At 36.8% G+C, this 16607-nt stretch overlaps 1 protein-coding gene across 7 annotated transcripts in view; it reads right to left on the minus strand.

Annotated features, from left to right (window-relative positions):
* KIAA0825 (KIAA0825 ortholog) overlaps positions 1–16607 on the minus strand; it is a 398660-nt gene that overhangs the window by 193098 nt on the left and 188955 nt on the right. For 5 of the 7 annotated variants that reach the window (XM_073802294.1, XM_073802293.1, XM_019929687.3 and 2 more), the window contains 4 exons: positions 10445–10853; positions 6217–6376; positions 2007–2165; positions 121–215 (listed from right to left, as the gene is read on the minus strand). In XM_073802294.1, coding sequence (XP_073658395.1) covers positions 121–215; positions 2007–2165; positions 6217–6376; positions 10445–10853 — 823 coding nt within the window. Of the gene's footprint in view, positions 1–120; positions 216–2006; positions 2166–6216; positions 6377–7422; positions 7505–10444; positions 10854–16607 lie in introns of those variants that run through there. The other 2 variants (XR_012330774.1, XM_073802295.1) reach the window with 2 other exon arrangements.

A 16607-nucleotide genomic window follows, 5' to 3' on the forward strand; every position in this document is an offset into this window, starting at 1 on the left:
ATAATTTCAAATATATATATATATACATATATATACATGCACACACTCACATACAATCTATATATAAAAGATATATATCCTCTTCCCCTGCCACATGCCCCAAATCCCCAATCTTATTACCTGTTTTTGAGCAGTACACTGAAGGTCGTCTTATCCAGTCCCAGATAATTTGGCAGCAAGTTTGACCAATTCCAGTTCCATTTTGTGATAGCTGACTGTTGATAAATGAGAAGACGCTATTGTTAGTTATTAATCAGAGTTAATATGATCAGTAAATTAAAGCTCCAGCTGTGATAGACTAACTAAGAAGGAGGGGGGTCCAGAACAAGGACTTAGACAGATAACATCAATCATGTCCACAGAATAAGGTTTTTATTCCAATAAGACAGCAATTAATTTATAAATCCATTTGGGGATGTAGTCATTATTTATAAAAATATAAATCAATTTCTTGAGTCGTTATTCTTCCAAGAGCTAATGAAATTTGCCCAACAAGTTTCTCTGAAAGGGTGACTCTGTAGAGCAAAGCAAAATAATTGGCAACTTTTTCATGTATCAATTTATAGTTTTTTGGGGTTTTTTTTAGCACCCAGAAGTTTGATTAAAAAAACAAAGATGGAAGTACTATGGCTCAAATTACAAGACACAGCCTAATTAGAGTAGGATATTAATGTTTTTGGTTAAAAGTCGGCTTTAAAGGGGAAATTATAAGGACCTGTAAATAACATAAGTAATTCTTTTTTTTCTCATTTAATAGATAATTTCACAACAGAGTAAGGAAAAAAATTACTGTGAAAGATAATCTCATAATTCAGAACTGAATACAACATACCATTTATTTAAATGAAGTGAGGATAATTTAACAGCTACAATGATTATTTATGGCTGGAGGAATCTAATGTACAACACAGGAAGGCAGCCAATAAACTCAAACTTATACAATATATTTGGTTTTAAAGTATTATAGACGCTTATACCCCTTAACACTAAATAGTTTTGATAACAAGCATCTAGGCCAGTGTTTAAAATCCAACAAGAACTATGCCCTGTCACCTGCTGATTAATGGAGCACTACAATCCTGTCATAGAGCAGGAGAATTCTGCCCCGGGTTGTCAGCATTTGAAGGTCTTATTCTACTACAGTATTGATGAATGTAGACTAGGGTTGTAACAGGCATGGTAAAAATATTATCTGCATCCCGAATTAGGCCATTGTTTTAATTCTTATTTTCATCAGAGCTCTAGGTCAAGCAATCCTTCTCTTCTGCCCTGTTAGTTCAAATAGTCTGTCAGGAGGCTACTGGGAAAAGGGACCAAAAAAAAGAACAAAGCAAAAGCAACTTTAGGTTTCAAGTCCTTTGGAATAAAGATGATCTTTTTAATGTGACTATGAAACATGCAGCTGAAACAATGGCATTATCTGACATTAAAAAATGTGTGGTGTTTATCACACTGACTTTATTCCAAACATCCTGACTTTAAGATCGTTAACAAATTCATTTTAAATTCAGGAATGTGCTTAGGGTTATAAAACAGCAAATTTACCTCATGCCACTTAAAATAGGAGCTCAAAGCCCTATTTACAATCAATTTTAAACTATTTTATAGTTTACCTGATAAATTAGATAAATTCATAAAGATTGCAAGGTGTTTTGTGAGTGTGTGTATTGGGAGATGGGGGAAGCCAGGGAGGGGAAGACTGTAAGAAACACGGGGTTTCTCGAGGCTGCCAGAGACACAGCCGAACCGATGCTCCCTCTGCCCACAGTGAACCGACCGGGGCAAAAGTCAAAGTTTACAGACCAAACATATGAATCCGTTTGACAAATAGAAAGAAGGTAAAATAACTTTTCCCAAGTCAATTTGCGCAAACAAGAACAAGGCCTTTTGCTTCCTAGCCAAAGAAGCTTAGGAGTAAATACTCAAACACAAAGCACTTCTTTTCTAACTTGTGTAAAAACAACTCTACAAATTTTAATTAAATTTACTATTTAATTTCCACATACCTGATCAAGCATGTTTTCGCTAAACACCTTGTACACATGGAAAGGGTCAAAGGCAGAGGGCTGATCTTCCACACTCCTCAAGGTCACCTTTAAAGGTTGAATGCGAAATGGCTTTTCCTCTGAACCATTCATAGAAAACAGCTGTTCTTTTAAATGCTCCTTCAAGGGAAAAAAATTACAAGTCGTGATGGTAGGAAGCATATATTCTCTTTAAGAATAAACTGGTCAATATCCAAACCTACCCTTTCAGCACATTTGCTACATTACACAGTATTATTTGCCTCAGGACAGAATACATTTTCAGAAGAAACATAGCAGAGTACATACCCATCAGGATTACAATAAACCCATCCAAAACAGGTTCACTTAATATATAGGACAGATTAGAAAGCCATTTAACAAATTCTCACATAATGAATGTACGCTTGATATATCAGAATCTTTTTAATAGGCATTGCCTTGTCATTTCTTCACATGTTAACATGTCTGGTTACCAAAACTTAACTCGGGTGCATGACTATTCACAGTCCATGACTGTTCATTCATTCATTAAGTGTAGTTGCTACCTACTCCATGCTCAGCAGAGAACTAAGTACTCTGATAGTTCCCTGCAAGCAGTCTCCCTCTATGTAGAATTAATTATAATGCAAGCTCCTAAACTCTAGTTTCACACTGTGGACTGAAAAATATCAAGGTTCAATAGAAGCTCAAAGTATGTAATTTTAATTCTACCCCCAAATGCCAGTGACAACCTGGGGAGGAAAAGAAAAAGTCAATCTACTGCATTATACCTCATTTTCCATCCATAAATAAAAAGGTGAATAACCATAATCTACTTCATAAGACTCCTTCTGGAAAACGATAAATTTAAATGACTAAAAGTTTCCCTCAAACTGTCAAATACTTAATAAGTCATTTAATAAATAATATAACAGAAATGTCCTCCTGATTTTTAGTGTGTCACAATATAATGTTTTCTTCAAGGTTAGGGTTAGGACTTAAGGTCAGAAAGTTAGAGCTGAAAATGACTTCAAAGGTCATCTTGAAAACCCTTACTACTCAAAGTCTGGTGTGTGGGTCAGCCAAATGAGCCTCACCCAGGAGCGTGTTAGAAAAGCAGAATCTCAGGCCCAACCAAATGAGAATCTGCCTGTTCACAAGCTTTCCCAGGAGATGAGTAGGCACATGAAAGTCTGAGAAACTCTAGCCCACACTACATTCAGTGGTTGGCTCTGAAAGGTCAGATGACAAACTTGAGGTCACACACAGGAGCTTGGAAGCGTCAGTAAGAAGCCAGACCTCTGGTCTCAGGTCACTGTGTTTTCCCCGTGCCTCTGTAACTTCATGAATAGAGAACGCCTGCTGTACTCACTGTAGAAGGCAAATTTCAGATCCTAAAACCCTCCATCTCGCAATAAAAAACACTGCTTGACATTTCTTAAACCTGCTCATTGTGGACCATATCTTTTTTAGAATGATTAATTCTGTATCATCCGACAGACACACAGACACACACGGACTCTTATTAAATATTATTAGATAACAATAAAGCCATCAGAAAAGTATATTAGATTTAGATTTTTGAACAGAAACAATTTTTCTCCATCATGATTTCTGAAAGTAAAAATTTAAAAAGGAATAAATTATTCCCCTTTCATCGAAAAACTGCTTTGTTTTGGCTAATAACAATCGTTCTCACTGTTTCCCCTTACGTGGCTATGTTTTGGCTTTTTTTGTTTCCACAATTCAGAAAAGAGAAAGTGCTCTGTTCTGTTGCAAGCTGTGAACACAATGGTGTTTTCTCCCTTGTGGATTTCTCTGACCTCTGTGCTATATTGACACTTGTCACTACCCCTTCTCAAAAGCCTCAGATTTTCTGTGGCATCACTTTAACCAGACGTACTGCTAATGTGGTCTTTCTTTAGAAGAAATACATTTTTCTTTGAACATCCTTTCCTGAACATATTCCCTGTGCCGTTACATCAGAGCTTATTCCTCTACCCATCGCTTCTCTGTTGCTCTCCACTGAAGAGATACACTGGCCTCATGAGCTCAACTACCATCCTAGTTGAAAGCCACCAAATCTAGTCACAGCCTCTTGTATCTGTGCTTCTGGCCAGCATCTTCAACCACCATTTGGACTTTTATGCTCGGACACCTTACCTTTATCTCAAACATTTAAAATCTCATCTTCTCTCAAAACTTCCCTGTCTCTCAATAGCACACCCATGCTTCCACTCACCCAGGCCTGTACGTGTAAATGCTCTGTATTTATGTTTTCGAACACAATTTAGCAGCACACCTGAAAGTGCTAAAGACATGATGCCACTCATCAAATGAACAAACATCACGGTGCAATTTACCTACAGCATAACGATGCCTCACAGTATAAAAGCAGCCATAAGTATTATGCTAGTCACTCAGTCACCCTTGTGTTATTTGTGTTTACTGCCTGCTTTGTCTAAGTACTCAAGGCAGAGGCCTTGCTACTTTCGTTGATTCTATCCTCACCTTACATTATGCCTCTAACCTTGCAGCCTGCATTTCACACAGCACAATAAACCACCAGGCACTTAGCTTGCTTTCCCATCTGATAGATGTTGCCATAACAGTAAGTATATTCAGTTGCAGAGAAAGAAAAATCGTAACTTTGAATCAAAATGTGGTGATACTCCCGCAAAGAGTCTTACGTACATCAGCTCTCATAGCACACCTGTTCAGAAATGCTTCCTCAGAGTTCCAGGAGTTCTACGAGAAAACAGCCTTTGGATTTCCTGAATACAACAGGTGGCCGATGGCCAGTAAATATCCAACTTAATTTTTGTTGATTTTGCTTACTGGTGATTTACTGATCTTTCTTGTGTTATGGAACTTTGAAAGAAAAGACTCCTCTATCAGTCTGGCAATCTATACCAGCCATTGTTGTGCTCAGAATTATTGTAAATCAACTTTACTAAGGCTCTGAGGGTACTCTGACTACAACATCTGTTCCTCTGTAACCACCACAGTTACTTTGGCCAATCTGGGTGGCCAGGTTGACATGCCCATGAAGACTCTGACTCCGTAATAGAGGTCTTTCAGTTTGCCAAGGCCGCGACCTCCTGCTTGCCTGAGATGGAAACCTCAAACAAGCTGTGAGAGATCATTAGCAAGCATGAACAGGTTGTGTTACTTTGTAACAATTGCTACTGAGCTCCAGTCCCTTAAGAACAGGACCTTGACTCATAGCTACAAAGGCCTCCATCCTTCTCAGGTGATCATTGAAGTTGACTGGTTGATTACCTCTCTGCAGGCCAGAAAACAAGATTTACTTGAAGTAACTTTCAGATAGATAATAGTGGGGAGAACATTTATGTAACTGAGTTGTAAAATCCTGTGGTAGAGTTAATTCACTCCTTGGAAATGTATGGTTTTTAAGGCCTGCCTCATGGAGATAAAACACTATATCTCAACATTATTCATATTATACAATTTTTATTATGCCAAAAAATACATTCATGTGTTTGCAAATATAAACATAATTCTAATTCACACTAGATGTCACATTCGAATCCAGATATGTATGATCAAATTAAAAACCTAAGTTAGCAGACTTGTATTGTTTCAAGTAATAACTGAGGTACCTACTCTTTACATTTTTGCTAAAATAGCCAGATACATGCAAGGTCAGACGCTTAACCCAGCAGAGAGGTGAATAAGCATGACATTGGTTCTAATCAGTTTCCCTACATTAATGTACTTTCTTGGGTTAATCTAGTTGCTCCCAAATATGGTTCGATATTCTTCTGAAGTTTCTCATTATGTAAGGAATCTTCAACTTCACCAACACGAGTATGACGTCTACAGGAGAAGAGCTATATCTCGCTTCAGAAAATTCTTCATTTCACAAATACCAGATTTTAACATCAGCTTAATGGTCACGAATACACAATTCCCATACTATACCTCTAGTCTCTACAATTCCGAACTGAGTACATGAACCGTGTTATTGTTTAAACCGTATAAATAAAACCGACATTGCTTCGGTGAAGCTTCTGCTGTACAAATGCAGAACAGCCGGGGCTGAATAGATTCTATTAATAATGCAATATTGAGTTTGGTATTGACTTTAAGAAGTATTATCACCTCCTTGACTAACCCTTAGCTGCCAGCAGACGCTGCCTCAGGCCAGTACACACCTAATTGCTCGGTAAAAAGGCCGTTTCCCTACCTCATTGAGCCGCATGATGTGATAAATTTGCCTCAGGTACTCGCTGCCACCTGGTTTGTGGCAGATATCCAGGACCATCATGTTTATTTTCTGCTCAGTCAGTTCAAGAGCAATATCTCCTTCTTCTAAGTCTGTGCTTTCCTCTATTGTCATAAATGCACTAAATACAAAGGAAGCATGTAAGTATCAGTGGTGAAGAACTGTAAAGATGGAAAATAATCAAAGAGATTGAGTGTGGAGAGTCGATGTAAATCTCGGATTCAAAGCACCTATAAAGACTTTGCTCAAATAGGTAAGCCTTCCCAAAAGGCTGCAGCTCACATAAACAGTGCCTTAGAACTGAGCACCTGAAAGCATTTTTAAAAATTGAATCGTTTCTTTTAAAACATTTCTTTATTGCATTTATACTCCTATCTATAAAACATTTCCCCATTACCACAACTGTTGAAATTGCTATAATCATGGGATGAAAACAAAACATTTCTTTTTAAAAACATGTAAGAAATAATCTGTATTTTCTCTTTGAGGATAAAGAGTATCTTTGATGCCAGAAATAGCTTTGGTATTCTGTCTTTTGCAGATTCCTCTTTACACCTGTCTCAGAACACATTAAAGACTAATCAAAGTGTCAAAAGGGGGAGCCTATTATGCTAAATATAGGCTGGGTGCTTCCTGCAGGAGTGCTGACCACTGGGTATTTTAAATTGGCCTTTTGACACTTGTTGCCTTCTAAAAATACACGCCCCCCTCCTGTTCCTTCTAGGTGACAGATAACTTAGCAAAAGTCACTACCCTGCTTATCCTTCCCGGAAAAGGGTCTATTATAACCACACCAGGAATGTGCAAGTTATATGTGGGAAAGGTTTCTTTTATGAGAACTCATATGCTTATTATTGATTTTAAACATTATTACATAGTAATAATGGATGACATAATTTTTAAAAAATTCTCAAGCTGTACCAGTGTAAAATTAATCACGATATTCAACTTACATCATATATATTCCATACTAATTTTCTTTTTACAAGTGCTATTAGGATCACGTTAGTCTTTGCAGTCTATGTATTCTTAAGAAAACGCATGGGTTTCCACTGTTTCCCAGACTAAATGAAATTTACTGTGGTGTAATCAGCTATATACTGCAGTTCATTACTGAGATTTTGCCGTGATTATAAATTCATTCTGCTAAGAGTCAGTGCCGCTGACCTGAAGACTGAACCAAATGATACCCAGCTGCTGGACATTAACTGTTATATTGCTTCCACATGTAGCTTCAAAGCATCCTTCTCTAAAAAAAAACCAAAAAAAGAACTTTATTATCATATAAGCCTTGCTAAAAAATAAAGCAAATCCTACTCTTAAAGATATTTATTAGCTAGAGTAAATCTTTAAACAAACAAAAAAGACCTTTTTGCAATAAAGAAAAGTTTGTAAATATCTTTTTGAAGCTGCATGCAGGCTGCAAGCGAAATTTCTTGTCAGGTTTTGTAGAGGCTGACATGGAAAAAGTTGAGGCCCTCTGACAAAAGAGTGTCTCAGTGTCAGCCCCTGAATTGTATCCTTTCCTGTCCATCACTGTGCAGGTGAAGCAAATGATTGGATTCAGTCAATGCTATGATTAATGAGTTCCTCTCTGGATTTGGGACTGCCTATCAATCATGTCATTAGGGAGAATGTGCCCTGAAAGAGGCAGACCTTAGCCAAGGAATAACTGCATTAATCTTAATCTGTATATGCACCCAGCCAGCCAAGTCAGGGTCACCATGATGAAAAACAATAATCTTCAACTCGACAAATTACTTTGCAAAGACAGACGTTTCTTTACTTTTTGGCCTGTGTGTTCTCCAGAATCTAAGTTGACTGTTTACAGCTTGAGTGTTACTACAAAGTGAAGGTTATTTTAATGAATAGTAATGTTTTCAGGCGGCATGCAAGACAAGCAATGCTTACAGCTGCCACCTTTCCACTGCAGTTATTTTCAGAGTTTCCATAAAATCAAAATTAAATCTGGGTGCAAGTGAAAGAAATCTAGCTAAATGATATTGTGTAGTTACAAGATAATCTTCATGAGGAATTAAGATTTCATTTATTTTAACAGAAGAACTATTTTAAGTGCTTACATTCTCATACTTGAAAAAAAAAATTATGGTAGAGCAAAGGCAACCCTCCACCTGTATACAGACATCATGGTTTAAAATACATTTTCCTCATGGTATAGATCTATGAACTAAATGATCATCAATCTGTGAGAAATGCGTAGAGACGGAAGTTCATGTGTATATCAGATGATCAGCTTGAAATCAAACTCGAGATGAAACATTCCTATAGCACCCAAATCCATAAGAGATTCCCTAAAGTGAGTTAAGAAGTCAAATTTAACTCTTTGTCAAATAAATGAAATAACTTTAAATCTGGATTTTTGTACATTGATATTATTTGAGAAATTGAGAAAGACATAGGTAGCACTGTGCTAATTACAAATTACATAATATGTATTCAGAAGCTTTGAGGGCTATTAAAACGTTTTTAAAAATCAGTAATTCTTTATTTTGGATGCATGTTACAACAGATAGCTAATCAGCCAAATATTAGCTAGACAATTTCCTACTAAAGGAGATAACCAGATGTGTTAGTGCTGTTTATAAGAAACTTAGATGAAAATTAACTTTTAAGGAAAAATTTTTCTCATGGATTCCTGTAGCCCCAGGTATATTACAGACATTACTTTAAACTGATCTTATTGATAGAGGGGGTCCTAATTCAGCAGTATCATAAATTTAACTTTATAATCAGATCCACTATTTTTACTCTGCTTTTTTTTCTCCCTTTTACACCCACTGCTATGGATAATGACGTGGCCTTCATCTTTTAGTCTTTGAATTAAAGCCTGTAAATTGGTATCAAATGCAAATGTAAAGATTAAGGTCACTGTCAACGTTACTAAGCATTTTCCTGACTGCTATTATTCCTACACACAGGATGCTCACAAGTAAATTTCTAGGAGTCGTATGACAAGAACAGGAAAATCATGATTACTTACATTTCTTACATTACTTACGTGACTACTTATATTAATGTGGATTAATATAAAGTCTTACAGATTAATATAAACCAGTGAAGAGTATTTGTTATCACACTACTAACCAGTGAGTGCAACATATTTTAATGGTTTATAAATAACAAATGCTCACTAGTTCTAAGCTCGATGTTAAGAACTTTACAAACGTTATTTAATTTTTCAAAACAACTCTACCAGCTTAGTATCATCACTAAAAACGAGGTTTTGAGAGATTCTGTAACTTGCACAAGATGGCCCACTTACAAGGGATTTGTATTTGTCCATCTGATTCCAGAGCCTGTGCTCTTTATCACTACCACGTACTAAAAGTAACAACTTTTAGTTGTTTCAGGCAGAAAGTTATAATAGTATCTTCTAGCAATATGAATATATTTTCAAAGAATGGGGGACCGTGTGTGTGAGAGTGTAGAAAAAGGAGGGGCTGGCTTAGTGAACTGTAGACCACATGAACCGTAACTCCCTTATCAATATCATGCAATTCTATACTGAAGACTACTTTTAAGTAGGACTCTATGTACGTATTTAAATTCATCAGGGACCCTTAAAAATCTTCGCAATACCACAAATCACTTAGCTCTTGGTGACAAACCTATGAGAAGGCTGACATTTTCATACAGAAACAGCTGGGTGTGTTTATAGCTTGAGTGTGATATGCCCCAGTTGCCTTCTGGGATTCTTACATTACCAGATGAAAAATGTGTACCTTTTTGACAATCAGGTACACAGAAAGCAATAAAGAGCCTTTTATATCCATTAATTCCTTCTTAATTTAATCTCCATGGCCAACCCATTTACAAAACGCTCCAGGCTATCCACTAGATACCTGTTTGCACACTGAAAAGGAGTGAAACCAAATTCTCCTGGGTTTAACTACCACCCTTTTAATCAGAAACCTTAAGATGGTGACTAAACAAGTATAATGTTCCAGTGTATCAATGGGGTTCAAATTCTAATAAGACAAGGAACATTAACAATCCAGTTTTTAATGGAATATTTATCTTTGTCTCTATTCATCAAAGTTCCCATGACGCTAGCAAAATGACCATTGCTGCCTATCCAACAATATTTGGTTGTGGTGGTTGTTTATTGGTGATTTTGCTTTTGTGAATGTATTTGATGAAATTCAGTGAAAGAAAAACATCACTTTACCATTCGGTGCTCAGTTTCCTTGCTTTCAACAATTGGCATTCAATCCAGTTGGGTTTTTGCTGCTCAATGCTCCGTATGACCTTCTGGGTCATTTGATTAGGGCTACTTGTCTGCTCTCCCATGATGCTTTCCAAACACACACAGATTAAACTGAGTTTCTCTTTACTCCATCTGTCAAGGGAGGCACCTGTTAAAAGTTCCACAGTGTTTCCATCCTCAAATATCCGACATATAATTACAATCAAGTTCCAGACAAGCAGGCCAGCTTTCTTTAATTCAACAAAGTTTTTTGACATTTTTCTCTCAGCCAGAAAAAAGAAGTATTTAACTGGGGGAGGCAAACATGCAATCACCGTAGGTAACTTGCTGATTACAATAGATACTGCCTGAGCAGCAAGCCTTGTGAAGCCTGGGGAAGAAAAGAAAGAAAAGGTATGATTAATATTAGCATTTGTGTTCCATCACTGTGTTGCTTTGAGTGTTGTGTGGGGATGTCTAATTTTTGCGGAGAAAATTGTTGAGAAGAGCAAGTTCCTGACATATTCCGACAGGACTCTACTGGGGTCCTCTGTAGTACTGCCAAAAATTCCCCAAATCCCAAACTTAATTTTTCCTCCCACAAATGAAAATTAGAAAATTCAGAATTATTACTTATATTTTTATCTACTAAGACCTCAGGTTTAAAGGGCCCAATGTCCTCCTAATTAGTAAATGCAAAGGTACTCCTGCCGGACCTCTCTGTGGCCTTTGGCACTTCCTTAAGCCTTTCTCCTCTTCCCCTGGAAACCATGACAGAATCATTCCAGCTCTTGTTGGGACTGGCTCCTCTTCTTTTAGTTCTTAGCCCAAATGTCACCTCCTCTGAGAGCCTCCCCCCACCATCCCATGTAAAGCAGTCCCTTCATGCCCTTCTCAGGCCAGCCCCCAGTCCCTCCCTATTATTAGACCCCATTTTATTGCCTTTATTATAGCACTTAGCATCAGTTAATAATAATCTCCTGGGCTTCCCTGGTGGCACAGGGGTTGAGAGTCCGCCTGACGATGCGGGGGACGCAGGTTTGTGCCCCGGTCCGGGAAGATCCCACATGCCGTGGAGCGGCTAGGCCTGTGAGCCATGGCCGCTGAGCCTGCGTGTCCGGAGCCTGTGCTCCACGACGGGAGAGACCACAGCAGTGAGAGGCCCGCGTAACGAAAAAAAAAAAAAAAAAGGAAAGAAAAAAAAATTACAATCTCCTTTATTTCTTCATTATCTGTCTCCATCCACTAGAATATAAGCTCCAGGAAGGCATTCCTGTAGCCCAAGCACTTAGGACCTCATCTATAACAGTTGTTCAGTAAGTATTCGTTGAATAAATGAGTCAACAAACTGGTTCATGTTTACCTCTATTATTCTGCTTCTTTGTGTCCCACGCTAGTTCCACTTCTACTAACACCTCTTAAATGTATTTGCTAAGTCCTTGGCCTGTTGACTGTAGATTCTACTCTCCCTTACTTGGTATTATTTCTCTGAAGGATTTACTGATCTTCCCTCTCTAGATCAGGGTTTCTCAACTTTGGCACTATTGACATTTGGGGCTGGAGAATTCTTTACTGTAAGGAGCCGACCTGTGCATTGTAGGATGTTTTAGTGGCATCTCTGTCCTACACTCACTAGATGCCAGTGGCATCCTCATCAATTGCGACAAACAAAAATGTCTCTAAAGCATTGCCAAATGTCCCCATCTTCCTAGTTGAGAACCACTCTTCTAGATGATTCTAGAATCTTCAGTCTTGGCCTTTCTCCAGGGTAACAGTCCTACGACTTCAGCTCCCCGATGGGCATTCCACTTCTCTGTCCTAGTCATCATTAACTCAAACCATAGCTAAAACCAAATTCATTGTTTTCCTCCCAAACTACCTTGGCCCTCCTGACCCTCCCTCCCACCCTCTCTTCCTTCCTTCTCTTCTTCTGTCCTTCCTTCCTTTTCAATCTTGTAAACATTCCTGTTGATCCTTCATCCCGCACCGGGGACTGCACTGATGTATCTTCCTACTCCTCATCTGACACCCAATTTTGCCTCACTGTGACCATGGCTACTACCTATTCAAGCCCTCCCTCACAAGTGGTATCTGGACTATTGTAGGACTCTCATCTCCCTGCTCCAGACCATGCCCAGCTGTAAAGCCAGATTACCTAATTTCTCTGCTACAATTCTTTTAGCTTTTAACAGTTTTCCACTGTTACGAGATCAGTCTGCAGAGCGTTGCTGACAAAACACTCCACAGTCCAGTCTCAGCCAGTTTCTATGAACCTTTATTTTATCCTCTTTGCTTTTAGCCTTCTGAATATCTCATTATTCTCACATAGGATGCCCTTCCTCTTCGTGGGTCACTCATAATCTTCAATTCTTCGTTCAAAGTCCTTGCCTCCTATGAATTTGTTTGAACATATTATCCATATGACTATGTTGGTAATCAGGTCCATAACGTGCCATGTTGCACTCTCTTTTGTATTATCATCTATTACTGTTTATGTTATATTCTTATTTTTTTAACAGCTTTATTGGACTATAATTGCTTTGCAATGGTATGTTAGTTTCTGCTTTATCACAAAGTGAATCAGCTATACATATACATATATCCCCATATCTCCTCCCTCTTGCCTCTCCCTCCCACCATCCCTATTCCACCCTCTAGGTGGTCACAAAACACCGAGCTGATCTCTCTGTACTACGTGGCTGCTTCCCACTAGCTATCTATTTTACATTTGGTAGTATACATAAGCCCATGTCACTCTCTCACTTCGTCCCAGCTTACCCTTCCCCCTCCCCGTGTCCTCATATTCATGAGTTGTCTTTACAAGGAGACTAAAAGCTCCTCAAGAGCATGGAAGAAAATCTCACTCCTTGAGTATCCCACAAAGCCAGACACAAGTGTTTTAATCCACTATATACATAATTGAATTTGAACACTGGAACGGAGCGAGAAGTCTAAAGAGGATAGCTTTAAGTTCTTCAGAAAAACATTTTTTACTGTTTTTACTGAACAAAAATAATTTAACACTGTGAAAGATTTTTCAAGATATTTGTGACATTTAAAGAGGTCACTCTGCTCTATAAAAGTATAACGCTCTTGGAAAACATAGGTCTAGTCTAGTGACTCCTCAGAAATTCATGATAACTTAAGAATCATTTTCAAAATTAACTGGATCAGTCTCTATACATTTGTAAAAATTGGGTCCAAAATATATTTGAATGATCTCATAAGACTTTTATATTAAATAAAATAATAAATATGAAAGCACCTAGTTCAATACTTGGTAAAAAATAGTTGCTCAGTAAATGTTTTCTTTTTATTCAAATAAATGTTTAGATGAGGCTTAAAATATAGATAAAGCAAATTAAGAAACCACTCTTCTCAGTGTTCTTAAAGTATCTTAAATGTTTTATTGTTTTTATGTGTTTGTGTCTCATATTCCCTAATCTGTTGTCAGGTATTTGACTTAAAAGATTATATCTTATATTCTGTTTATCCTAAAGAGGGCTTAACTGAACATAGTGAGTAAACATTTGATAATAATGTAAGCAGATACCAGGTGAAGATTAGCAATTCTCTTCACAACTGTACTTCTACTGATATTTATAAAATCTGAGAATTGCAGGTACTGAAATCCCTAACTACTTTATTAAAGCTTAAGGCAAATTCCAATCAGAGCCTTTAGGCTGATGACAAATCCATTCTACTAATCACAGGGTCTCTGAGTCTATGGTGATGTTAACAACATACCAGGGAAGGATCTTTTAAAAATGCCACACACTCATTTTTCTGTCTTTATTTAAATAAGTTGACTTCTAACTCACATATATATAATATATTGTAAGAGCCATCCCAATTTCAGAGCTGATAAAGTGTGAAAAAATGTATGTCTCAGAATGAATGCAATGTGAGAGGTATATTTATATATTTATCATTTCTTCTTTCCTATGCATGGACTACTGATTGTAATAATATATTTGGGTGATTATAAAACATACAGAAAGGAAATTTACAATGAAATAGGTAAAGACAAATAATGTATTAAAATTAACTTTAAAAATGTTTTTTATTAGTGGTATAAAATGTCAATAATACATTATTGAGTGAGGATAATGTGATTTAATATGCTTTATTATTTTAAAAATCTGGACTTTAACAGTTCATGCATGATACATTGATTCAAATGTCAGGTTATAAATTTAGTTTGTTTCAATACTTGATTTTAATGGATGTCATAGGTGAAAAAGCCATGACATGGACTATATATGTAGACCCACATGGAACTTGTGAAATCATGGCACTCGTTTTTCAATCTCAACCACCAAATAGGCAAAGGTTGTTGTTGAAATTTGAATAATAAATATTCATCATCATTATGTTAATCAGTTGTTCTTGCAAATAAATTGAAATATATTTCATTTTCGTATTTTTAAGAAGTGTTCAAAAATAACCAAAACTCTTATTTGGAATATTTGAACCATGTTAAAAAATTCTAAGTTCTTAAGTGTGCAGCTATGCCATTTTTATGGGTGATACTGGTTTTTATAAAATGAATATTTCTGGTTTTTATAAAATAAAATATCTCAAGAACTTCTGATAACACTCTGTGTATTTCTGCCATCAGTTTCTTTCTCAACAATCCACATGTGAATGGTGCCTTGAATACATTTTCCTTGTGGTGTTACCTCTGTTTCCTCTCCAGAATCCATTGTTTTAGTTAAAACAATTACTCCAGAGTTTCCCCATAAAGTATTCTTTTTATTTAAAAAGTTATTTACTGGTAAGAAAATATATTTTCTGGTATATCTTTCCTTTAATTGTTGTCGAAGAAACAAAACAACTAGTTGTGTATTTGCTCTTAGGGAGCAAATTCTTTGTGTATTTGCTTCGGGAGCAAATACCTAAGCTGAGCTATATCAGAAACATCTGAACGTCCATTCAGTTCTCTGGTAAATCTCTTACACTGTATAATTTATTGTACTATTTATTTCTTCAAATCTTCAGTGTTTTCTATGTATTTGCTGACAAAAAATAAAGAAATACATTTTAGTTTGTCACCATAGTGTTTTCCATGTTCCGTTATTTTCACTGTGTCAGGAAGGACAATTTTTTCTTTAAGCTAGTGACTATTTGTCTTTTATTAAGTTAGAATCCTCAAAAAAATAAAAAGGCCTCTAAACACTTCATTATTTAGATGAATTGTGCAAAGTACGGAATTAAACATCAATTGACTTAAAACATTGCTGAAAATGATTACTGAGGTTTATCTTCATGTTTTGGATGCTTAGTCTTGAAATCTCTGGCTAATCAAGATGACTTCAAACTAGCTCTAGCTAGATATCCCTAACTATCTCAAGGCACAATACTCATTAGGAGGGATTCGTGTTTAACAACAATGTATGGGAAGCCATGGTTCAAATGGTTTTCACACACATTTCCCATTTTTATTTTTTTATTTTATTTTATTTTTGGCCAAATCTGATCAGACTATCAATGTTCTACCTTATAATATGGCTGAGAAACAGCTCATGTTAGAAATATTCCCAAGTGTGAGCTTTTTTACTTTTTCATTGTTTGCTCTCCCTTGGATTCCCAGTAATAGTTTTAAACCACGGTTGATTTGTTGATTTACAGGAATATGTTAAAGCCACTTGTGTGTTTTGTGAGGATTAATTTTGTTAAAACTAAATTCTGAAATACAAAGGACAACCTTAATTGATTACTGAACGCTGAAAGCTAATGAAGGAGTAAGGTTACCCTGTTCATGCCCTTCCCAACAATACTGTCCCCAGCACACGACTGGCTCACTCACAGACCAAGGGAGAGTTCCAGTGACACCCCATACGAAATTTCAGTAGTTTTACTTTCTTTCTTCTCAACTCCTGTACAACCCCTGAGGTGTTTGCACCCATTTGTAAACATTTATACTAGTCTTCAAGCACCAAGAGGGGATATCTTATTTACAGTTTATTCCTGGACCAACCCCAGTACCTGGTATTTAGTAGTAACTGACTTAGTAGGTATCTACTGAATGAATAAGTGACTTAGTGTCTGACATGTACATATTATCTATCTTATACACTGTAGTGAAAATAAAGGTTGAGCACTGTCAGTTTAAAAGAGGATAGGAATGAAGAACAATGGTATT

The sequence above is a fragment of the Tursiops truncatus genome, chromosome 3, assembly GCF_011762595.2.
Source record: "Tursiops truncatus isolate mTurTru1 chromosome 3, mTurTru1.mat.Y, whole genome shotgun sequence".
Taxonomy (NCBI): Eukaryota; Metazoa; Chordata; class Mammalia; order Artiodactyla; family Delphinidae; genus Tursiops; species Tursiops truncatus.